This window comes from Phascolarctos cinereus, unplaced genomic scaffold (assembly GCF_003287225.1).
Source record: "Phascolarctos cinereus isolate Bilbo 61053 unplaced genomic scaffold, phaCin_HiC Scaffold_1;HRSCAF=81, whole genome shotgun sequence".
In the NCBI taxonomy this organism is placed as follows: Eukaryota; Metazoa; Chordata; class Mammalia; order Diprotodontia; family Phascolarctidae; genus Phascolarctos; species Phascolarctos cinereus.
The window spans coordinates 211,630,713-211,656,353 of NW_027555514.1; the positions used below are offsets into that span (position 1 = coordinate 211,630,713).

A 25,641-nucleotide genomic window follows, 5' to 3' on the forward strand; every position below is an offset into this window, starting at 1 on the left:
ACCCTGCCCTTAATGCTTTTCCAGGGCAAGATAGGAGGGCAGGAGGTGAACACATCTGAGTGACATCCCTGAGAGTGTCTAGTAATAATAACACTGATGATAATAATAATAATCGCTAGTATTCACATAGCTCTTTAAGGTTTACAAAATACTTTATACATATTATCCCAGTGAAGTAGGTGCTATTATTATTCTCATTTTACAGATGAAGAAACTGAGGGTCATACAGATAGTATCTGAGGCAAGATCTGAGCTCAGGTTTTTCTTACTCTAGGTCCAATATGATATCTACTTTTTTTTTTTTTGCTTTTTGGCTAGGCAATGGGGGTAAGTGACTTCCCCAGGGTCACATAGCTAGTAAGTGTCAAGTGTCTGCAGCCAGATTTGAACTCAGGCCCTCCTGACTCCAAGGCTGGAGCTCTATCCACTGCACCACTTCGCTGCCCCAATATCTACTTCTAAAGACTTTTTAGTTTTTGACTGGTTTATTGGATTGGTGGGTGGTAAAAGGAGGAAGTGCAAAGAGGGACTGAAAGGAGGTTACGAGTGAGACAAACAGAGCCTCCATGGTGAGATCCTAGGTTCCGGGAGTATCAGCACTGTGAAGAGGAATCTGGAAAGGTAGCATCTATGGAAAGGAAACATTTAGGGGTGGGAACTGTGGTATATTCAGGATTTCTCCTCTTGTCTGGGTTACCACCAAGCTCTGGGTTTCCTTTGAGACAGGAGAATCTATATGCTTAAGGAAGTGATTGCAAAAGTAAAGGGTCAGAAAAGTACTAAAGTAGAGTCACTCATTCTGCTTCTTCTCTAGGATTCTGGTGTGATATAAGGGAGTACTTCATGGACAGTGATCCCTACCTCAATATATCAACATCACTGCCTGTTATTCCCTTCCTATAATTTTCTTCCTTTGAATTTTGCAAGAATTCCCTCTTAAAAAGCAAATACTCTTCGGTGGTGTTACACCAGAATTCTAAGGATTCTGCCTTCTGTTCTTGACTCAGTCAGTCAATAAGCAGCTAGGTTGCTCAATGGGTAGAACTCTGGGACTGAGTTCACATCCTTCCTCAGACGTTTTCTAGCTGTGTGATCCTGAGCAAGTCATTTAACCTCTCTCCCTGCCTCACCTAGGTCATCTGTAGAATGGGGATAATAGTAGTACCTACCTTTCAAGGTTGCAGTGAGGAAAAAAATGAGATACTGTCTGTAAAGTGCTTTGAAAACCTTAAGGTATTATATAAATGCTAGCTAGTATACTCTGTTAGGGGTGTGCTCCTAAGACAAGTGAAGAATGAAGCAAGAGCTAAAAATATTTGGATTTGTTCCCAGGACACTTGAGGTGCAGAGTAGGCAAAGGAATCTTGGAGAAAGACACTCTAACATTTGTATAAGATTTTAAGATTTGTGAAGCACTTTGTATATTATCTTTATCCTCACAACAAGCCTGGGGGATAGGTGCCCTGGTTTCATATATAGCCAGCCTAAAAAGTCTCAAAAGAAAGAAACTCTAAATCTAGAGTAATTAAATGTAAGTCTTCAATATGGGAAGACAGAAATACAGTAGGATATAAAAAGCTCATGAAATAATAATGGAGAACTTATATATTTAAAGCTCCCACTCACCAACCCAACCCTCAGCCCACCATGTGCCCTGGGCACAGGCAGCCAGCTCTAGCAACCTGGCAAACTTCTATTTAAAGGTCTAATTGTAGGGGATCCTGCTTGGTTTTCCCATGGTAGTGAATAAATCTAAATCCCCTCTCCTCTAAATCCCCTCTCCCCACCACGTCTCTCCCAGCCCCTCCTCCAAAAGAGTAAGAAGACATTAATTCTGCCAAGCCATTTGAAGGAAAGGGATTCCAGCTATGGCAGGGGTTAGAAAACTTGGCATTGCCGAGCCAGCCAGACGGGAAGAGGTTCCATGCCCAAGAGAAAGGGGGCTAGAATCCCACCTAGGATCAGGTCTTCTCTACAGAGTTTACCTCAAGCAGGGACCTAGCCAGACCCTCAGAACCCCTAACCCAATTAGACTGAGGATGCCCAATCTCAAGGGGTCTGTGCAGAAGTGGAAAAGGAAAAAGCCAGAAGAGAGAGGAGGGAAGTCAGAAGTAAGCTAGTGGGAACAGAAGGAAAAATCATGAAAGACAAAAAAAGACTAAGAGAGAAAGGCTGTGTATAAGCCAGATGCTGAACAGATAAAATGAATGTTACTCACAAAGAAGAAAAACTGAGCAACAAAAAAAATTTAAAGGCCATGAAACACAGTATAATAGCCTATGAAGGAAAGTGAACCAAAAATCTTCAGTGGAAAAAAGAGTTCTGTGGGCTTCCCAAAGAAAATGAAACAAAAGCAAAAAACTACAGAATGATTCTAAAGAGAGATGCAACTTTTAAAAGAAGGTATTAGGATAGCCATCCATGCTTTCTCACTCATCACTTTGAAGGCCAGAAATAAGGATGCTTCTTGTCCAAGAAACTTTGGGACAGAGCTTCCATAGGTTCCTGGAAAAAATGCTATCCTCAGTAAATAGCTACTCTAAATCTCTTTCCATGGACTTTATCCATACTCTATCTAAGTCCTATCCATGGACTTTCAAATTAAAATATTAAAAAAATACAAATAATACCAACACTGAATATATTTTAACAATTAATATTTCTTTGATGATTATAAAGGCACTTTTGGAGCTTCTTGTGGTTCAGGGTAATTATTATATTAGTAATAAGATGCACCTGTTAAAGATTATTTCCTATTGACAGAATTCCAAATAAACTAGTTTTTAGGGTATTTCTCTATTAGCACCTTACCCCTGATACCTAAAAAGAAAGAAAGATTGGAAATCAGAGCTCTCAAAGCTGAATTAACAAAGACAAACAACAGGAGAGAAAACTTAGAGCACACAACGGAAAACTCTCCAAAGAAGTAGTGGTTCTGAGGAAGAAAATGAGACATTCTGAAACTTAAAAATACAGAGGTAGAAGCAACTTTGGCAGAGAAAAACAAAACAATATATTGAAGGCATGCATGAACTATATACCAAAGACACTGACTTAAAGATAGGACGGGTAAGTATAACTTAAGAATTATAGTACTCTAAGAAGAACTTGGTAGAATTTGAAAACCAAAACCAAAACCAAACACCTGAGTACATACTGCAGGGAGGAAAAAATAAAACTACCTAGAACTTCTGAATATAAATAAGAAATTATTGATTGAATTGGCATTTTGTGGCCAAAGAAAAAGCTCATGTTTGAAACTTCAAAGAGCTTTTGAGGAAACAACTGGAGGAAATGCAGAGGTAAAAAGGAAACTCAGCGATCACTTTCTATATGTCCTTTCCCTTCATCTTTCCTTCTCCTATTCCACCTCCTAACTCCTACTTTTGGCTTCTTGCTTCGGAAATTGTAATCAAATCAACACTACCATTGCTTCTGAAAAGGATGCACTCTCAAGCATTAGTGGGGGTGGGAGTTGGAAGAAGCATCATCAGAGTTTACATGGGCTATATATTCAAGATGTATAGAGAACAAATATATAAGACCAAGAGCCATTCAGTCATTAATGGATAAATGCTCAAAAAACATGGCCAAATTGTTCTAAAAAATCAAAAAACAACCCCCCCAAACTATTAATAAATAATGAAAGATTGCACTAGATCACTGATCATAAAAAGAATACAAATTAAAGCAATTCTATGGTTTTGTCTCATATTCAGCAAATTGGCAAATATGACAAAAGATAAGTAGTTATTCTAATATATTATTGGTGGAACTGTGAATTGGCCTAACCATTCTAAAAACAAATGTGGAATTATGTAGGAAAAGTAATTAAAATGGCCAGATCTTCTTACCCAGATATCTTACTGCTTGGCACATAACTCCAGGTAATTTGAGGACAGAGAGGTCCCATGTATACCAAAATATTTATTCAGGAATAGTTGCACTTTTTGTGGTATCTAAGTCCTGGAAATGAAGCAGGTACCTATCAATTAGGGAATGGCTGAAAAAATTATGGTATATGAATATAATGGAAGACGACTGTGATGTAAGAATTGAGAAAAGGAATGTTTTCAGAGAAACTTGGGAACTCTGTAGAGCAAAGTGAGCAGAATCAGGAGAATAATTTATACAATGACAATACAATATACCGACAGCTTTAACTCTGATCAATGCAATGACCAACCAAGATTTTAGAGGTCCAGTGATGAAGCATGCTACCCATCTCACGGCAGAGAGATGATGGACTCAAGGTACAAAACGAGAGACCAAGATGGCAGAGTACCAGCTAGGACTCAGCTGAACTCTCCCAATATAGCTGTCCAAACAACCTTAAAATAATGGCTCAAATCAAATTTTAGAGCAGCAGAGATAACAAAAGGTCAGAGAAAAATTTTGTGTGTGTGTGTGAGGCAGTTGGGGTTAAGTGACTTGCCCAGAGTCACACAGCCAGTGAGTGTTATGTGTCTGAGACTGGATTAGAACTCAGGTCCTCCTGAATCCAGGGCTGGAGCTCTATCCACTGTGCCACCTAGCTGCCACAAAGGAAAACATTTTTTCAGCCTAAGACAACTTAGGACATCCACAGGAGAGGTCTGTAACACTGGGGTGGGTATAATAGGAGCACCAGCAGTGGGCTGCAACAGCAGCAGCAGCAGCTTTTGGAGCTTTCTGCCCAGAGATATAAAAGGGTTGGACAACTGGTCAGAAAGAGATTACAGGGGACTCTGCTGGCACTAGGTGCAGCTGGCACTGATCGGCAACTCTATTGCTCATAAGCAGTTCTGGATTGCAGTTACAGGGTAGAGAGGAGTGCCTGTGTTTGGTTACAAGAGAGCAGGGGTCATGGTCACAGTTCCAGGGCCAAGAGGAACACTAACACTTGCAATTGCAGGGGAAGAGGGGCTCTTCCTGGGTAAAGACCAGAGAGCAGACCAAGAGAGCAATGACCATAGCTTTCCCACAATAATACCACCTTGGAAGCACCAAAAACTTGCAGACTCACAGAACAAGCCCTGAAAACAGCAGCATAAAAAACCTCAAACTTGGCACAGCACCCCCCCATCCACAGGTGAGTAGAGCCCAATTTTAACATACAATTTAAAGTGAAGAAATATACTGAGAAAATGAGCAAGCAACAACAAAAGAACTTGACCATAAAAAGCTACTATGGTGGCAGAGAAAATCAAGACATGAACTTAGAAAAAGACAACAATGTGAAAACAGCTACAAGCAAAGCCTCAAAGAAAAATGCCAACTGGACCCAAAGCTGGCAAGAATTCCTGAGAGAGACAAACGTGGTAGAGGAAAAATTGAGCAAAGAAATGAGAGTGATTTAAGAAAATTATGAAAAGAAAATTAACAGCTTTGTAAAAGAGGGAAAAAAATACTGAAGAAAGTAACACCTTAACAATACAATTGGCCAAATGGAAAAAGGTACAAAGCTCACTGAAGAAAATAATTCCTTAAAAATCAGAAATGGGTAAGTGGAAGCTAATGATTCCACTATACTTCAAGACACAATAAAACAAAGTCAAAAGAATGAAAAACAATAGAAGAAAATGTGAAATATCTCACCAGTAAAACAACTGACCTAGAAAATAGACTGAGGAGAGATCATTTAAGAATTACTGGACTATATGAAAGTCATGATCAGAGAAAGAGCCTAGACATCATATTTCAAGAAATTATAAAGGAAAACGGCCCCAGTAACTTAGATCCAGAAGATAAAATAAAAACTGAAAGAATCTATCAATCATATCCTAAAAGAGATCCCAAAATGAAAACTCCCAAGAATATTATGGCCAAATTCCAGAACTCCTGGATGAAGGAAAAAATATTGCAAGCAGCCAGAAAGAAAGAATTCAAATACTGGGGAGTCACAGTCAGGATCATGCAAGATTTAGCAGCTTCCATGTTAAAGGAGTAGAGGGCTTGGAATATGATATTCTAGAAGGTAAATGATCTAGAATTACAACCAAGAATAACCTACCCAGCAAAACAGTATAATCCTTCAAGGGAAAAAATGAATGTTAAATGAAATGGAGGACTTCCAAGTATTCCTGATGAAAAGACCATAGCTAAATAGAAAATTCAACATTCAAAAAGAAAACTCAAGAGAAGCATAAAAAGGTAAACATGAAAGAGTAATCATAAGGGACTCAATAAAGTTAAACTGTTCACACATTCCTATATGGAGAGATGATATATGTAACTCCTAAGAACTTTATCATTATTAGGGTTTATTTTTATTTTTTTGTTTTTTATTTTTAGGCAATTGCGGTTAAGTGACTTGCCCAGGGTCACACAGCTAGTAAGTGTCAAGTGTTTGGTCTGAGGCCGGATTTGAACTCAGGTCCTCCTGACTTCAGGGCCAGTGCTCTATCCAATGTGCCACCTAGCTGCCCCTATTATTAGGGTTTAAAGGAATCTACATAGACAGAGGGAACAGGTATGAGTTGATAATGTTGGGATGATCTAGAAAAAAATGTAAGGTTGAGAAAAAGGGATGCACTGGGAGAAAGGGGAAGAGAGAGGTAGAATGTGGAAAATTTTCTCACATAAAAGAGGCACGCATGGAAGAGTTTTTATAGTGGAGGGAAAACGGAGGTGGTGGGGTGGTGGCAGGTAATGTTTAAACCTCACTCTCATCAGAATTGGTTCAAAGAGGGAAGAATATGTATACATACACACACTCATTTGAGTATAGAAATCTATCTTACCCAATATGGAAATTGGAGAGAAAGGAGATAAGAGATATGTGTGTGTGTGTGTGTGTGTGTGTGTGTGTGTGTGTGTGTGATAAAAGGGAAGGTGGACTAAGGGAGGCAGTGGTCAGAAGCAAAACAGACTCTGAGAAGGGATAGGATAAAAAAAGAGAGAAAAGGATAAACACAAGAAAATAGGTGAAGGAAAATAGTAATCATAATTATGTATACAAGTGGGATGAGATAACCCATAAAATGGAAGTGGATAGCAGAATGGGTTAGAAACCAGAATCCAACAATATGTATACAAGAGACACATTTGAAACAGAAAGACACACAGAGTTAAAGGGCTGAAGCAGACTCTATAATGCTTCAGCTGAAGTAGAAAAAGGAGGAGTAATAATTATGATCTCAGACAAAGCAAAAGCAAAAATAGATCTAATTAAAAGAGGTCATTAATTGAAGAATGGCTGAATAAGTTGGAGCATATGATTGTGATGGAATATTATTGTGCTATAAGAAATGACGAGCAGGCAGATTTCAGAGAAACCTGGAAACACTCATATGAACTGATGCAAAGTGAAGTGAGAAGAATCAGGAGATCATTGTGCACAGTTACAACAATGTTGTACTGTGAAAGTCAATATCAACTGTGAAAGACTTGGCAAGTCTGACCAATATAATGATCCAAGACAATTTCAAAGGACTCAAGATGAAAAAATGCTTTCCACCTTTAGAGAGAACTTATGAACTCTGAGTGCAAACTAAAGTATAATTTTCTCATTTTCTTTATTTTTTTTTGTGATATGGCTAATTTGGAAATATGTTTTGCATGATTTCACATATATAACTAATATAATATTGTTTGCCTTATCAGTGGGTGGGGAAGGAGTGGGAGGAAAATTTAAAAGGAATGTTTAAAACAAATAACTAATTTCTAAAAAAAGGTGAAAAATTAGAGCTATGTTTATGAACATGGTCAATGAGGGAATTTGTGTTGCTTGACTATATATATTTGTTATGAGGGTTTTTTTTTCCAATGGGGGGATGGCAGGAGGAAGAGAAAATAAAATTTTGTTAATTAAAATAATTAAGAAAGAAAAAAGGAAATAGGCACACTAATATATCGTTGATTGAGCTGTGAATTGGCCCAACTATGTTAAAAACATATTTGGAGAGATCCTAGTTCTAGGCATATACTTCAAGGAATCTGAAGAGAGAAAAGTCTCATAAATAATAAAACATTCATTCACAGCTTCACTTTTTGTGGTAACAAAGACTTGGAAATTAAGTGGGTGCCCATCAATTGGGAAATAGCCAAAAATTGTATTTGATGTTAATGGAATATTATTATATTCTAAAAAGAGGAAGAATTCAGAAATAAGGGAAGACTTGTATGAGCTTACACTGAATGAAGCAGGCAGAATTAATTAAACAATATACACAATGACTACAACAATGTAAACCAAAAGAACAATACAATAAAATTGGATGCTATGTAATTATAATAAGTAACGAGCTGTGGAGAAGAGATGAGAACATTCATCTCCCCAACTTTCATTGGAAGTGTGAGAGACTGCAAGTATGGAACAATGCACATGTTGTCAGATGAGGTTAGTGTGTTGGTTGGTTATGCAGAAATGCTTTTGAAAAAAAGACATGCCTTTGTTATAAGAGAAGGCTCACTGGAGAAGAGAGGTAAGAGTATATTTGGAAATGATGCTATATCAAACACAATGCATCAATAAAGCTTTAAAAATTTTTTTTAAAAAGCAGTCTCATTCTTTAGGAGAGGCTGCTAGGAGGCATAGTAAATAGCGGACTGGGTCTGAAGTCAGGAAGACTTCAGTTCAAATCCAGCCTCACATATTTACTAGTTGTGTGGCCATAGGCCAGTCATTTAACTTCTACTGCCTCAGTTTCCCTGACTATAAAATGGAGCTCATAATAGCACCTACCTCACAAGGTTGTTATGAGGGTGAAATGAGATAATACATGGAAATCACTTAGCACAGTGCTTGGCACATACTAAGTGCTTCATAAATGCTGGTTCCCTTCCCTTCTCCCTTAGTAGATGTGTGGTCAAAGGATAATGACAGTTTCCAAAAGAAGAAATGTAATCTATCAACAAATATCTGAAAAATTATTCCCAAAGGAATGTCAGCTTCTTAAGGGCAAAATGTTTCATTTTTGTCTCTGTATCCCCAGTGCTTATCACAGTGTCTGGCACATAGCAGATGCTTAGTAGATACTGGACAATTGATTCCAATTACTCATAATCACAGAAAGGCAAAATAACTTAAAATAACTCTGAAGTATCACCTCATGGAAATCAAACTGGCAATGGTTATTTGTAAATAAATCCAACTGTCCTTGAAATTTTGAATTGGTCAGAAACAGTTAACTAAATTGTTCATAGCCTTGGATTCAGCATTAGGTTTATCCAGTAAGGAGATACATGAGAGAAAAGATCTTTATTTACTAAAATATTCACAGCAGCATTAATAAAAAGCTGGAATAAATGATATGCCCAACAATTGGGGAAAGGCTGAACAAGTTATGATATATAAATACAATGAAATAGTATTTTACTATTAAAGAATGACAGACATGAAAAATTCAGAGAAATTTGGGAAGATGAACTGATACAGAGTGAACTAGCCAGAATCAGAGGAAATATATATTTTGAAAAATGACTACAACAGCATAAAGAAAGCCAACACTGAAAGAAAACAAAATTCAACTACACTGGGAAAATACTGATTCCAACTTACTCAAGTTAAAACACACACACAACAGATAAATCAAATTTAAAAGAACAGAATAAATTAGATGTGTGTTTTAGGTTTCCAAAATGATTTCTTTTAAACTAGAAGTCTTTTAGGTCTCAGTATGGGAGCCTATGGCTCCCAGGCACAGGAAATCTACAGACTCCAGCAGTGTCGCTGTTGGAAGGGAAAGGGAAGTGAGGGGACCTTTGCCTTATTCACCCAGAAGTACCTCTTGTCTTCTCAGAAGGAGGAGGGTACCTTGTCGGTGACCAGAGTCCTTGAACATTTTTCACTATGGTCTGGTCTCTAGGCGACAGTCTTACCTTTCTTTGGGAGGGTGATTTGGTTTTATCTGAAGTAAATTAATATGTGTACGTGTGTGTGTGTGTGTTGTGCACGTGCGCGCGCGCACATGTACATGCATGCCATATGTGTTAATCTGAAATATATGTATAATTAACAACAAAAAATAAATATAATAATAAGCCAACAATAAAGATAAATATAAAAATAATAAAATAACAATAATATGCAAATTAAGAAGCAAATTGAAGCTCTCTAGGCTGTTTATAAGCAGAAAACCTGGGCATCCTTTTACAGAGCATCCTTTCTCTGTGAATCATGTATATGGCCCTGACTAGGCAGATGACAATATGCTGACCCTTCAACCTGTGGTCATTTAGTCATCTCCATAGCTAGCCATCCACACTCCCAACATTTCCTCTAAAAATCCAGACTAAAGCACTCTGAGGCTTCTTCCTGATAAAGGATTGATTCAGACCTAGTACATTTCCTGACTCACACCCTCCCTGAAGCTGGGTGCGTCCCTCACTTTCTTTCAGTTAAGCTGCCCTGAACCTCCCAAACAGAGGAAGGTGTTAGTAGGATTAGCACTTAGGTGGTTAGCATTAAGAAAGTGTGAGTGGGGTGAGGCTAGGGATGGGGAACACAATGCACTTTCACCTTCTAGGGGAAATAGTCTGGCCAAGTAAGCCATCCCAGTACCCTCCATAAGCAATCCTCCCAGGCAGTCTGATCCTGCTCCCACTTATCTTTCCTGTTCCCTGGAAACTCAGCCCCTTTTGCTCCCCCAAGTGAGGTAGATCTCTGATAGTGGAAAGGGAGCTAAAAAGAAAATAGGCTGGTCAGCTCAACCAAACTCTGAGACATATCTTTTTCTACAGGTTGCAGCAAGAAGGACTTGAGTTAGATCCTATGAAGGACTTTGGGCCAAAGACCCCAGATACCCTTGAAAGGTCTTTTAGTTAAAGATGAGCTATCTATGCAAAAGAACTTAGGTCCAAAGACCCAAGGACTGGGAAGAAATAAAGGTAAACTTAAAAATAATAATAAATATTATTCATTTAGGGTTGTTTGAAGGCACAGTAGATAGGCTATTGGGCCTAGAGTCAGGAAGACCTGAGTTCAAATTTGGCTTCACATATGTTCGAGCTGTGTGACCTTGGGCAAGTCACTTAGCCTGTTTGCCTCAATTTCCTTATCTGTAAAATGGGGATTATAAATGAGTTAATAATTGTAAAGTACTTAGAACTGATGCACAAAGTAAGTGCTGTAAATGTCAGCTGTTATTATTATTAATAATACCACCCTGGGTTTGAATAATACTTTAGTTTTCAATGTGTTTTCACATATGCTATTGGTATCTGTGTCAAGTAGGTAGGACAGGTATTATTATTCTCATTTAAGAAAAGGTCCCTTCCCCTCTAAATCATAGCCCAATAAGGAAAATGAAATTCAAAGAAGTGAAGGGATTTGCCTAAAGTCATTAACAAAATTCATGGAAGTGAAAAGATTTGCCCAAAGTCATTAACAATGACTCAGTGGCAGAACGGGCTAGGCTAGAATCTAAGTCTCCTGACTATCAGGGCTCCCTTTCCCCACAGGCTACAGTGCTTCTCAATGAATGAAGGAATAAAATAAATAAATAAATAAAAATGCATGTACGAAGTGTTTACTTCATGTGAAGTGCTGAGCTAAATGCTGGGGAAATAAATCAAGGAACAATTTGTGCATTGATGAAATGGAGACATCAAAGCACAGCGGAAAGAAGTTGAGACTAGCAGATACATGAAAGCTGGGTGAAAGCCCCAGGACTGTCGGTAATCAGCTGGGTGATGCTGGGAAACTCTTGGCCACTCAATTTCCTCAGAGATAAAAGGGCAACAGAATAATTCAAAGGTCCCTTCAGGTGACAAAGTGAGCCCAAGCATTTCATTGCTGCTATCTTTTGAGTTCAGCCTCCAGCAGTGCTTGCCTTCACCGGTGTCTGCCTCTGGATCTTTCCTGTTGTCTGTATCTCCTAGGACTACAACAAATTCATATTTGAAGTTTGATTGGAATTTTACTGCCCAGCAATTATTTTGTTCAATGCTTGTGGCTGTTTTAAACCAGTAGGTCATGACCCACAGTTTAAGAAGCACTGAAGGGACCAAGAGTGAAAAAAGTTTAAGAAGCCCTGTTCTAACCCCTTATACCCTTTGATCCCCTTAATCCACCAACCCCTCCTCATTCCTGGTATGTCACCTCTGGCCCTCTGCATGAGTCTCTCTACAGAAATGCACAAAGGGGAGCCTAAGGGAAAGGCCTGGGAGATTCCATTTCTGTTATTCTGCCTGATTTGTTTCCTACGTCTTTAGGGAAGGGCTTGGTTTTTACTGCCACTTTAGCAATATAGAGACCTCTGCTTCACCCAGAAAGAACCAAAGGATTGGGCAACTCAAGTTCTCATCTCATAGCTCAGGGCAGGGATCCCAGAGAAGCAAAGAATCCTGCCCAAAGCCACACGGTCTATCAAGACCATGGGCTGAGCCAGGACTAGAAACCAAATGGCCTATGGCCCATCCCTGAACTCTCCCACCTCTCTTTGTCATAGCATACTCCTTCTGCAACATTACCTTCTGGGTTCTTCAAAATACCTTAATAAAAAGTATGCTGGAAAGGCAAAGAGGGATGAGGTTCATGCCAGGGCCACGCTCCAGCCTGACTCACTCATCCACTGGTTCTTGTGTCCAAGGGCTCTGAAATCATTGGTCAGGAAGTAGGTAGAGGCGGGGGGGAAGGGCAGGTTATCCCTAGCCTGGGAGAGAGGAGGGACATATGGACCTTAGGGTCCCAGAGAATACAGGGTGCCTAGAAATTTCCCCAATCTCTCAATCATACCTCACCACTGCCGTGAGACAGATTTTCTAGAGAGACTGTCGTTTCCTGCCCGTCCGGAGACCTAGTACTCCAACGCAGAGCACTGTGAGGGAACTTGAGAATTGGCTGGGGTTAGAAGGGGCAGAGAACAGAAGCTGAAGCTGAGGGAGTGGGACGAGAGAACAAAGAAACTAGCAGGGGTGCATTTTGAATAGGAGCCCTCAAGAAAACCTTTGCTGGTGATTCAGGAACCAGAGACATTGAGCAAATATGAACCCAGAGAGCTCTTACAGGGAGACAGGGTACATGAGTCATAGTCTTGACCCAGCTCTGAAATCTCTCTGGTTCTCTGCCACTCCTACTCCATCCTATCTTACCTCTTATAAGTCTTGTCCCACTCCCACCCACTAGGGTGCTGCCCATCTCATAGAGGGGGAAACTGATACTAATGAACAACCTCATCTGGCGGGGTGAGAAAGGCAAGATAGTAAGTCAGACAGCACTTATGGCCTGGGAGTCCTATATTCCTTTTCCTGAGCCCCCGCATGGAGCAACCTGGTTTACAATCCTAGAATATTAGTGCTTTACAATGACAAGAACTCAATCCTATCCTACCCAACAGGAAAGAATACGGAAGCCCAGAGTATTCAAGGGACTTGTCTAAATAGTTCCACAGTCAAGTAATGTCACAGCTAGGACTGGAACTCAGAGCCCCAACTTCCAAGGCCAATGTTTTTCCAGTGACAAAGGGAAAAGGTGAGTCTTTTCCTGTGGATGGCATTTTACAAGGAGAAGGCACAAATTTTATTTCCTTTGTCCCGGATGCATATAACCTGCAGAATTATCCTGGCCAAGTCTATTTAGAGAAAGGTTTCTCAACCTGGGGTCCACAGATGCTGTTCTCTCCCCTCTACCCCCATGGTCTATGGATAATTTGAGGGGGAAGTATCTGTGAACTTGAATGGGGAAAAATGTACATCTTTATTTTAATATAATTGGCTTCCTTCATCAACCTAGGTATTTTATCTTATACATTTAAAAACATAATTTTGAGAAGGGGTCCTTCCAACCAGACTGGAGATCTGGTGACCAAAGGTTTCTATGAAAAACATTAATAGTCCTCAATTAGAGGCCTAATTATTATTATTGTTAGATTATTACATTCTTATACATTATAATTATTAGATCAGTCATAAAAAGACTGGGGACAAATAGATGCTACAGTATCTTTGTATACTGTGACTCAGAGATAGGTTTAATTTATCATCCTGAAGCTTGACAAAGGAAGCTATTAAATCAATTTCCCAGCTTAAGTTTGGCTCCTATGTGACAGCTGCTGAAATCCCTTCCAAAATTCTGGGAGCTATTCAGAATGTGATGAGGCCAGCAGATGGGACTGGAAAGACAGTCCCCTCCAGGAACCTCCACTCCATCCCAGGGTTCCCTGTGAGGCACCAATGTTCTCTACAGATGGCAAGGCAAGACACTAGGCCAGGAACACATTGACAGACCTGGGTGGTGGTGGGGAAGCAAGAGAAACCAGGTGAGTAAGCAGGCTCCGTTGGCAGACAGGTTCTATGGTATCATCAACCAGCAGGGCCTGCCTCTGAGGTTTCTGTTCCCACAGCCTCCACCCTAGAAAGAGCCTTCTGCATACCTCTATGGCTACAAAAGAATCCATGCCTTCAGCCACTCTTGCCACACAAGGATTATCCTCCTTTGATGACATTTAGAGAGAATATCTCACTCAGAAGCTTACTGTGGCTCACTATTACCTCTTGGAGTCAATCCAAATTCAGAGCTTTCTTTCTTTATTTTGAAATCAGCTTCTTCCCTCAGATTTTCCACCAATCTTTTTCCTCATTTGGGCTTTGTGCTCAAGCTAGGTAAGCAGCACTTCATTTTGACTGAACTTTTGAATTAATCATTTCCTTCACCTGCAACCTTCTCCCTCATCTTCTTCCCTCAGCCCTATCTAATCACTTTTTCCAAACCTTCCAAGGAAGCATTGTGTAATAGAAATAAATGCATTAAGAGCCAAGAGAAAGACAGTAATTCTCATCATATCACCTAGAGCAATAAGGATCCCTGTGTCCTGCATATTGACTTTGAAAACCACATACTAACATTATCTATGTATTTATTGTGTTTATATTTATTTTGTTAAATATTTACCAATTATATTTTAACATGGTTCAGAAGTATGGTGGGCGGTATGCACATATCTGACACCTCTGATAGAACAAGAATTTGTTCTGACACTAACCAGTTGGGATCTCCTCCCCCCATTTAGTACTAAAACAAGGTCTCTTTCAGTTTCTGAAAATATTCAATCAGATTGACTAAAATTGCCCCCTACAAAAGTATCACATTTCTTACACTACAGACTTACATTGGCAATACATGCTAAGTAATCCATAAATAACAGTAAACATCCTAATATAAAAAGAAATGACTGACTGGTGATGTTTTCTTCAGGGGAGGACATCACTTACAGCCTCCCTCACTGGACTTAACACAATCTTCATTGTACATAGTTATTTGTTTACCTATTTTACTACTCTACTAGATTGTAAGCTCTAGGAAGGCTGGGGGGGCAGCTAGGTAGCACCGTAGTGCATGGAGCCTTGAAGTCAGGAAGACTCATCTTCCTGAGTTCAAATCTGGCCTCAGACACTCAGTAACTATGTGACTCTTGCCTCTACACTTTCCTCTAGGCTATGCTGGAGTCCCAGAATGTGCCCTGCAAGATGTCTCTTCATCCTTCTCATAGTTTCTGAATGCTCCCCTCTTCTTGGAAGCCTTCCCAGGTTGACTGATAGCTTCGGGAAAGGCTCCATCCAGATGACTTCTCTGGCCATCCCACCCATCATTCCAATGACACATTTAATTGTCCTCCATTCTCACCCTTGCTCACCTTGATTTAATATTTCTGCTGCTTATTCCTTTCACTTCTCTTGTACCTATCTTATAGACTACATCTGCCACTTACAGGTACACGATGAATAATCTTGAAGGGAGGAAGAGGAGGATAATTCATCATCGCCCTGGTGATGATTATGGAGGAAGAAACTGAGCAAGTGTCAACCAGAAGACAAGAGAAGCTAAAACCCAGGCTGCATGGGCCCCCGTACCCTTTGGGGGCTTGGGCAGACTCACCATTGTAAACACGATTGCTCCCAGCACAGCATAGATCCCATGAAGCCAAGGTACCTGCCGGGACAGAGATACAAACTGATGATACAGACTCAAATTACCTTGTATTTACTTATCTGTGTACACACTGAATCCTCCTAGGAGAAAGTAAACTCCTCCATGGAAGGGATAGAATCATTTTTGGCTTCGTATCCCTAGGCTCTGGCACAGTACATTACACTCAGCAAACACTTAATAAATGTATAATTAAATGACTCTGGAGAAAAGGTGAGGAGTAGGGTTGGCTGGAGGGAGCAGGGTGAACAGACAAAGAGAGGATAACAGAGCCTCAGAAATGGAAGGGCCCTCACATATCATCTAGTCTAATGCCTGGGGTAGAACTCCCTCTTCAACATCCTACATAAGTGTTTTCTAGCCTCTACTGGAAGTGATAGAGAATTCACTATTTCTTGAAGTAATCCATTCTCCTTCCAGACAGCTCTAATTAACTAAGTGGCATAATGGAGAGATCACCTGGCCTGAAGTCATGAAACCATGAATTCAAATCCAGCCTCAGATACTTACTAGCTGTGTGTCCCTAGGCAAGTCATTTTATCTCTGTTTGCCTCAGTTTCCTCAGCTGGAAAATAGAGACAATAATAGCATCTACCTTCCAGGGTTATTGTGAGGATCAAATGAGATAATATTGGTAAAGTACTTAGCACAGTGCCTGGCACATAGTAGGTGCTATACAAATGTTTGTTTCCTTCTCTTTTGCTTCTTTTCTCCCACCCAGGTGCACTCCTTTGAACTTCTCCATGCCTTGTCTCTGACTACCCTTCCTTCTACTCTTTTTTAAAATATTATTGTTGTTTTTGCTTAAGCTGGGAGGAGAACTCAGATCCTTTGACTTTTTTTTGGTGAGGCAATTGGGGTTAAGTGACTTGCCCAGGGTCACACAGCTAGTAAGTGCCAAGTGTCTGAGGCTGGATTTGGACTCAGGTCCTCCTGACTCCAGGGCCGGTGCTCTATCCACTGCACCACCTAGCTGTCCCTTCTTCCATATTTGTATCCCCAGAGCTTAGCTCGGTGTCTGGTACCTAGCTGGTACTAAATAAATGTTTATTAACTGACTCTAACTGTTAGGAGGTTCCCCCTGCCCCATTTATGTTGAACTAGAATCCCCCTGTCTGTAACTTCCACTAGGAAGCAGAAACAGCAAATAGTCTGTTCTTGGTTATCTAAGGTTTTTTTGCATAGGTGATTGAAATGGTCAAAATTCTTGCCTTTCCCAAAGATGAAGCCACTAGAAAAGACCTATTATCTCCTCAGTCTCCCTGCTGCCCAATATGGGTCCGAGAGAAGTAATCAAGAGAAGTGAAGGGTCTGAATTATACACATTTGGGTTCATTGTCCCCTGGAAAATGGAGAATCAGCTGCCTTGGGATCTTCTGATGAGTCTGATTTCTTTCAACATGCAACTCCAGAATCCGGCTGCATTTGTCAGTATTGTGTATTTGACATACACAATTCAAACTCTCGCTTTCCACACAACATGCAGTTTCCATCTCTTCCCTCTCCCATCTCCAAATTTTTCCATGAACCTGTCCCCCAGCCTGGGATGATGTGTTCCCTCTTTCTTTTCCAAATCTTGCTTCACACTTCCCCTCAGTTAGTTAGCAATAAGCAACCTTAGCTTCCATTCCTGGAAGCCTTTCCAGATTAATTCTAATTGTTTTCCCTCCTCATAGTCTTTCTGCTTGATTATAAAGCTCACATTTATTTCTCTGTGTCTGTTTTCGCTGAGGGTGACATTGTCTTCATCAGACTTGGGAGTTCCCAGATGGCAAATACTGGGCATCCTCTCCCTCTGGTGCTCTCTCTCTCCATTGACAGTGGAGAGAGGAGTGGGAAGGGGAGAATGGGCTGGAAAAGGGGCTTAGAGAATAGGAGGGAGGGGATGATCTCTGAAGGTCCTTGCTAGACAACTTTAAGAGATTAGGACTGCCTGGCATGAAGTCTTCCTACTCAACTGCTCAGTTGAAAGCGATGGTTACTTCTCATTTCTTATAGAGTTAGACCCCTCTTTTGTCCTTATCACATTCTACATTGTATCTAACTTATTTGTATATAGGTCTTCTCCCCTTTTCATCTTCGTATCATCAGTGCTGAGCACACCCTGAACAAAACAGAAACTTAATAAAGCTTCCATGACTTAAATAGAACGAAGAAGTAGAACCTAATGCAGTCAAGATTATGGATTTAGAACTAGATTTAGAGATCAACTGATCTACCCTTCATTTTATGGATGAGGAAACTGAGGTTGTGACTCTCCCACTGTTATATGTACGGTAAGTGTCAGAGCAGGGATTGAAATCCAGGTTTTCTGATGCTGAATTGAATGCCATTTGCTCCCTTCTAATTATCTTCCCCCCCAGGGAATCTAAGTGTAGGGAATATTCTGCAGGACTGCATTCCTCTCATCTCCTTCCTGCTACCATCCCAGGCTCCCTACCACTTAACACTTCCTAAGGCGGGCAATATCCATCCCCCTACTGGAATCCAGCCTGCCTTCAATGTCACATATGCCTCACCCTCCTCAAGGCCCTGGCTATACAGATTCTTGGAAACACAAAAGACTTGCTTGACCAATTCAGGTCAACAATGGACTCCTTGATGCTATGGGGGCCCCTTCCTGTCACTCCCGCCCCATTTCCCTCAGGTGCCCCAGTCTAGCTCCAGCCCCTCCCTTGATCAACAGGATCCAGGCAACTGCCAAGAAAATACTGGGGGCTCTGAGTTGAAGCCACCTCTGATCCGGGGGATGTGGCAGCAAGGGACAGGGTTAGTGTTCTAACTAGACTCCCCCCACCCTTTGATCTTTCCTATTGATGCCTCCCCTTCTCTCCCAACCTTGCTGGTGGTGGTGGGATCACATCCATGTTTGGGTATTTGGCTAGAGGTCAGGGGAGAAGGATGCTGTGACTGCTGCCAATGTGGCCTCTCCCCACAGTTCCTGGTGCCAAAGCTGAAGAGCGGCCAAGTGTGGGATGGGGGAGGGGAAAGCAAAGGAGATAGAGACACCTATGTGGAGCTTTCTAGCCCAATATCCTGGGGGCAATGGTATTCGAACCCCAAGCTATACCTCACTTTCCTAAACCTATTCTTTCCTCTTCCTGCTCCACAACAACAGCCATGGAGCGTCACTACATCTCTTCCCTTGCTCTGACTCAACTCTCTTCAGTGGCAGTTTTATTCTAAAAGGCTGAGGATTTCATAGTCCCAGCAGGTGGATTCCCACTCCCACTCCCCAAACCCAAACAAACAACCAAGCCTTTTGTACTAGCTCTTACACAGATATTCCAACCCTTATTCGATGTCTGTTTGACCTCCAGGTGACCCCTGAGCCTCCCATTTAGAGCATCTCTAATCAATGCCAGTCTGGCCTTCCAGATGACCACCCCCCCCCCAGCCCCATCTACCCTCACTGTGGTTTCAATTTTTCTCCTCCCCTCAGCCCTCCATGCATGACAAACATGAAACCGGATGTCAGCTGAGGAGTCAGGCAGGTGCCCGTACCTGCCAAAGAAAAGCCACCTTGTTTGCCCATGGTCTTTAGCTTCCAGTCCTGCCAGTACACATGGTATTCACTGCCAAGCCCAGGGTAGGGCTGCTGGGTGATGACACAACTACCTCCTAACTAGTCTAACTGTCACCGCCATCTGGTCTTCCCTCCCCCCACAACTCCTTGTTCCCAGTGCCTGCCCTCAGTGTCCCTAACCTGGGTTTAGCTGTCCAACATCCTTGCCTGGAGGCCAGGGGAAAAGCAGGCACATACAGACCCCCAGCAGGGACCTGCCTGGCTTGTTGTTGGCTTGAAGCCCTCGGGGATAGGAGGGGAATAGAAGGGGAGAGAGAGGGGCGGAGAAAGCCTGGGCAGGGATGTGAGGATGGGGGTTTGTGGAGGGGGGAGGTGACTCACATATTGGAAGGGAAGGATGATGGCCAGAAGGATCCCACTGAAGAACATAACCATGAGAAGCACAAAGAGGATGCCTTGGCAGGATGTGAAGTCAAACTGTGGGAGAGAGAAGCCAATAGAGGGGCATCAGTTGGGAGGACCTCTTACTTCTATGATCAACAGCCTCTGTCCACCTTCCAAATCTTGCTTGATACTGCCCTTTTCTCTTCTCCTTCCTCCACCCAGCTGTGGAGTTTTACTCATTCTCTGGATGTGGACTCCAGATCACCCCTTCCCCCGATCTCTCATTTCCAGATAGCCCCAACCCTGCTGATTCCCACCCAGCCTGTGGTCTCCCTTCCCCCACCCACTTGGGGTCCTTTGACTAACCTTGGTCTGGAAGCTGAACAAAGTCACGGAGAGGCAGACCAGGGCAGTGATTCCCAGACACAGAAGCACGGACTTGGTATTGTAGTAACTGTGGAGAAAAAATCTCTGTCAGCTGAGCAGGTAGGACCTGGAACCTAGGACTAGGTTGTCTGGTTTGGGATCTCATGGAATGGAGCTCACCTGCATCCCACTGATCCCTACCTTTCTCCTTTGTTAGAATCAAAGAGCCCCTTTACTCCTGAGCAGAGCCTGGAAATCTTTTCTTACCTTGGGCTACCCACTTCCTCCCTCAGTAGGGAGGACAGGATTATCAAGATGTTTTTAGGGCTCAGTTTCCCCAGGGAAGTTCCTAGGAAGTACAGCTGAGGGCAAATCACCCCCTGTGTCTAACCATCAGACATCTACATTTTTGAACATGGGTAAAAAAAGTTGATGAAAGCGACTTTTAAGGAGCATTCTTGTAAGGAGTCACAAAGGGGCGAGGTATAGCCTAAGAGAGGGTGTACACCACTATTTGTGTGTGTGTGTGTGTGTGTGTGTGTGTGTGTGTGTGTGTGTGTGTGTGTGTAATTTTGCCTTGGTGGTATTAGGAAGTTTAGGAAATATGAGCTACTTGGTGGGGAGACATGGAACTGATTAGATTTGGCTCTGGCTGCCCTCTCCCCTCTTAGAAAGAAGGATTGATGCAGCCAGTTGTAAATTGACAATTCAGTCTAGAAAAGGTAGGCCAGGTTCCTCTATTTCCCAGAATTCCAGTTCTACTATCTCCCACCTCTTCCCTTTTCATTACCTGGACAACATCCCAGTGAGGTAGGCCATAGACAGGGTCTGCAACAAGAAATAAATTAGAAGGGAGAGCCACCAGAGCTCAGCTTTTTGGGACACAAATTCATTTTATCTGAGTCATATCACTCATGGTGTCACTTGTGTTTTGTCCCTCACTCTTTCCTCCCACTGACATTACTGTCCCCACCCCCTATTCTCATTCCCTAGTCCCCAGGAGGGATGGATGTCATCAGTCTCTGACCTAGGCCAGGTCCTAATCCTGGCAGCTTCACTCAATGGTCTGGGAATTGACTTATCCAGTTAAAAGGTCCAATACAACCCTGGTCATCCCCACTACAGGTAAGGTGTGGAAGACAGAGACATCAATCCTATATAAAAACTGCCCCAGGAAACAGGTCGAAAACTACCCTAACCTCCAGGAACTGATATCATTTGCCTAGGTGTTTTCTTCTTATTATCATCTTGTCTCTACTTCCCAGCCCATCCCTAACTTAAATCTCTGCTCCTCACCCCCACCCCAAGACCCTATCCCTCTCTTTACCACACCTACCCTAAACACAAAGTCCCTCTTGAAATTATTTTTATAAACCACTGGATTATGGATTGGAAGAGAGGCACAAAGACCTGTGTGTATGTGTATTCATGTGTATGTGGGGCAGGGAATGGTAGGAACTGTGCCTTTTTTTTAAAGGAGAATTGAGATAGCAATGGCTCTGTCTGTCCCCAAAAACATCATAAAGGACACCCCCAATCTAAAGGCCCCTTGAAGTCTCAACCCATTCCCCTAAGTGGAAATGCTCTGGTCCTGATGGTATCCTGCCTCTAAGTTTTAGACTCTCAAACCTCAGAGAGATGGGAGGACCATGCCCATATCTCAGATCTGCTCAGCCCTTGTCCCAGCCCACCCTCAGCCCCTGCTTCCTCACTTACAAAGATGCTCAGGAGAATCAGGTTCCAGGGGAAATATCTCCTGTAATCCAAATCATAGAGATCAGAGGTAGGCCCATGAATCCCCTAGAGCCCCTTTCACTTTCTTTCTTCTCATTCACATCTCAACTCTTTACAACCTGGCTCCTAACTCATCACTGAACTGGTCACTTTCAGAAATCTTTTAAAAATGTTATGCTGAGCTTGATAATACCAACAAATATGAACATTTCTATATGTAAAGAAGAAAAGAAAAAACTACATATGAAACTGCAAAGCTCTATTTTAGACAGCTTGCTTTTTAAAGAGTTTACAGTAACTTCAACTCTTGAGTTTCAAAGTTGTCCTGCTTGTCTGCCTCCCTCTGAACTTCCTTCTACATCTTTTATACATTTTAAAAATGCTTCAATGACCTCTTTTTCTCTTTTTCTGGAATCATTATCATTACCTTTCTATTCCATTTAAGTCCCCCACCCCAATTTTAAAATGAAAACCCTCTCTTGTAATGAATAAACAGAGTCAAGCCAAACAAACCCCCACATTGGTGATGCTTGCAAATGTGTCTGATGCTACACCTCTAATCCATCATCTCTCAATCAGGAGGTGAATGGCATGCTTCATCATTGGTCCTCCAGAGTTAAGGTTAGTCAAGGTATTGATTAAAGTCCAACAATCTCTCAGTTGCCATTTCTTTTCTCAGTTCTTATTCTTGTAGACCTTTCTGCAGCTTTTGAGTATCGACCACCTCTCTCCTTCTAAATATTCTTTTCTCTGGGTTTTTGAGACACTGCACTCACTTGGTTTTCTTCCTACCTGTATGACTACTCTTTCTCAGTCTTTTTTGCTGGAGCAACACTCGTACCACATTCTCCAATTGTGTATACCCCAATGCTATATCCTGGTCTTCTCTTCCATATCTATACATTCTCACCTAGTGATCTTAACAGTTTCTATGAGTTCAGTTATCATCTATCCCTATACAGATGACTCTCCTATCTCTCTCTCTCTCTCTTTCTCTATCCATCTGTCCATCCATTCATCTATCTATCTATCTATCTATCTATCTATCTATCTATCTATCTATCTATCTATCCAGCTATCTAACTACCTAGCTATCTCCCTGGTCTTTACTTTGCTCTCCAGTCTCACATCACCAACTGCCTGTTGGATATTTCCAATCAGATGTCCTGTAGGCATCTCATATTCAACATGGTAAAAATTGAACTTAGTCTCTTTCCTTTCAAACCCATTCCTCTTCCTGACTTTTCTATTTCTGTCAAGGGCACCAACATTCTTCCAGGCCCCCAGTTTCACAACTTTGGCTTCTTATTATCCTTGACTTCTCATTCTCATTCTTCTTCATTCCACATATCTATTCAGTTACCAAATCTTTTCATTTTTACCTTGCTAACATCTGGTATCTTCCCCCTTCTTTCCACTCACATAACCACCATCCCTAATTCATGTCCTCATCACTCTCCCATGGACTACTGTAAGAACCTCCTAATTTGTCTCCTGTCTCAAATCTCTCCTTTCTCCAACCCATTCTCCACATAGGTAACTGCCAAAGTGATCTCCCTAAATAATGCACATGTCACTCCCCTATTTGGTAAACTCTAGTTGCCACCTTTGTCTCTAGGATCAGTTATGAACTCCTCTGGCATTTAAATCCCTTCCCAACCTAGTCACAACCTACCTTTTCAACCGTATTACATATTACTGCCCTTCACTCACTCTGTGGTCCAACCAAACTGGCTTTCTTATTCTTCACATGTGAAATTCCATCTCCCATCTCCACAGCTGTCTCTCATGCCTAGAGTTAACTCCCTTCTCACCTCTGCCTTTTATAATCCATTATTTTTTTTAAAACTCAAGTGCCACCTTATAAAGAAAAATTTTCTGACCTCCTAGCTGCTAGTGCTTTCCCCCAATGCCTTTTATTTTGTATATACCACATATATATGCATAATACATATGTTTACATACAACATATATGTGTGTGCGTATATGATATCTTCCCCTATATAAGGTAGGCTCTCTGAAGGCATAGACTATTTCATTTTTGTTATGATATCCCCAGTAACCCAGTTTCTGGCACCCAGTAGGTGTTTTATAAATGACTGTTGACTGAGTAATTATACTAGAGGGCTAGATCCCTCCTGCTTCCTTAACTATCACACCATTTCTGAAGACTTCCCCCCATTCTCAAGTCTATATAAAGTCAGTACACAAGAAGATCTTGATGGAGATACAGAACAACTGGATCTTCAAAGGGCTGTGCAGAACATGGGTCCCTAGGGTTCCAAATCCCAATTTCCTGCCTCACATCTTGTTTTTCTTCCCAATCTGGCTGCCCCTTAAATGAACATACCTTGGTCCAGAACAGCAGGCCAGAATTAGATAAGTCATGAAGAAAACAGCACTGAGGGAAGGAGAAGATGCATACCATTAGCCATCTAGTACCCAGAGCCAGGAGAGTGAGGAACTGTCTCCTTTCCCCAACCCCCCCACCCCACGCCTCCCCCAAGAGGGACAACTTTGGTGAAATTAAGAGAACTGATTGAAGTGAGAAAGCCCTGACTGTAGGGAATGCTTAATACTGTAGCATTAAAAGTAGAAGGAACCTTAGAGATTGTCTAATTCACTATCTACCTCTTAATTATAAGTTATTAATAACTAACACCCAGAGAGGAGGTATAGTATCTTATAAACAGTAAGCAGCAGGACTAGTATTCAAACCCAGGGCTCTTTCCACTAGACCATGTTGCCATCCATGACTTCGATGTAATTCAATTCAACAAGCATTTATTAAGCACCTACTAGTAGCAGGCATTCACCTATGTGAGGAAATAGTCCCTGCCACGGCGGGGGGGGGGGGAGGGAGAGAGCCTTATTTTCTACTGGGTGAGGGAGAGTGGTAGGAGGAGGAAGTGGTATATTTAAGGTAAGTAAAAGTTAATAGAGTAAGGTAAGTAAATACAAGGTGGTTTAAGGATGGAGAAAGTGCTAACAACGGGTTTGAGGGTGCAGTACCCTTTGGGAAGGCTTTCCCAAGAAAGTGGCACCTGTGCTGAGCCTTGAATAAGGGTCTGGGGCAGCAGAGTTGAGGAGGGAGTGCTTTCCAGGGATGGAGGGGACAGTATCTTCTTCCAAGGCACTAAGACAGGAGATGGAACACCAAGCTTGAGGAACAGCTAGGAGGCGAGTTTGACTTGAGGGTAGGGTACATAAAAGGGACTAATATGAAATAAGTCTGAGGAGAGAGGCTGAAATAAGATTGTAGAAGTTCTTACATTCCAGACCGAGGAGTCTATAGTTTATCTGGGGGGATTCTAGGGAGCTCCAGAAGGATTTTAACTTGGAGAGTGATATGCTCATTCCTGTGCTTTGGATGGTTATTTTGGCAACTTTGTGGAGAAGGGAAAGATTGGAAGAAGGGGGACTAATTAGGAGGTTACTACAATAATCCAGGGGACAAGAAGGGATGGTGAAAGATGCTGAGGAGGTAGGATCAATAAGATTTGGCAACTGACTGGATAGGGTAGAGAAGGGATATTGAAGAGTCAAGTATGGTACTCCAAAGTTGTAGAATTAGAGAATGAAGGGAATAAATATTTATGAAGTACCTACTATGTGCCAGGCACTGTACTAAGCACTTTTTACAAATACCTCATTTGATCCTCATAACAACTCTGCAAGGTAGGAGCTATTATTGTTCCCATTTTACAGCTGAGGAAAGTGGGGCAAACAGAAGTTAAGTGACTTGCTCCAGGGTCACATAAGCTAGTAAGTTACTGTCGGACTT

General features: G+C 41.7%; 1 protein-coding gene across 1 annotated transcript in view; it reads right to left on the minus strand.

Annotated features, from left to right (window-relative positions):
* The window catches only part of FAIM2 (Fas apoptotic inhibitory molecule 2), a 59,742-nt gene that overhangs the window by 6,379 nt on the left and 27,722 nt on the right, over positions 1 to 25,641 (minus strand). Inside the window, exons 6-11 of the mRNA XM_020966082.2 lie at positions 24,208 to 24,258; positions 21,840 to 21,879; positions 20,914 to 20,951; positions 20,124 to 20,211; positions 19,755 to 19,850; positions 15,797 to 15,850 (exon numbers count right to left, since the gene is read on the minus strand). Of these exons, the coding sequence (XP_020821741.1) occupies positions 15,797 to 15,850; positions 19,755 to 19,850; positions 20,124 to 20,211; positions 20,914 to 20,951; positions 21,840 to 21,879; positions 24,208 to 24,258 (367 nt within the window). The remainder of the gene's footprint in view (positions 1 to 15,796; positions 15,851 to 19,754; positions 19,851 to 20,123; positions 20,212 to 20,913; positions 20,952 to 21,839; positions 21,880 to 24,207; positions 24,259 to 25,641) is intronic.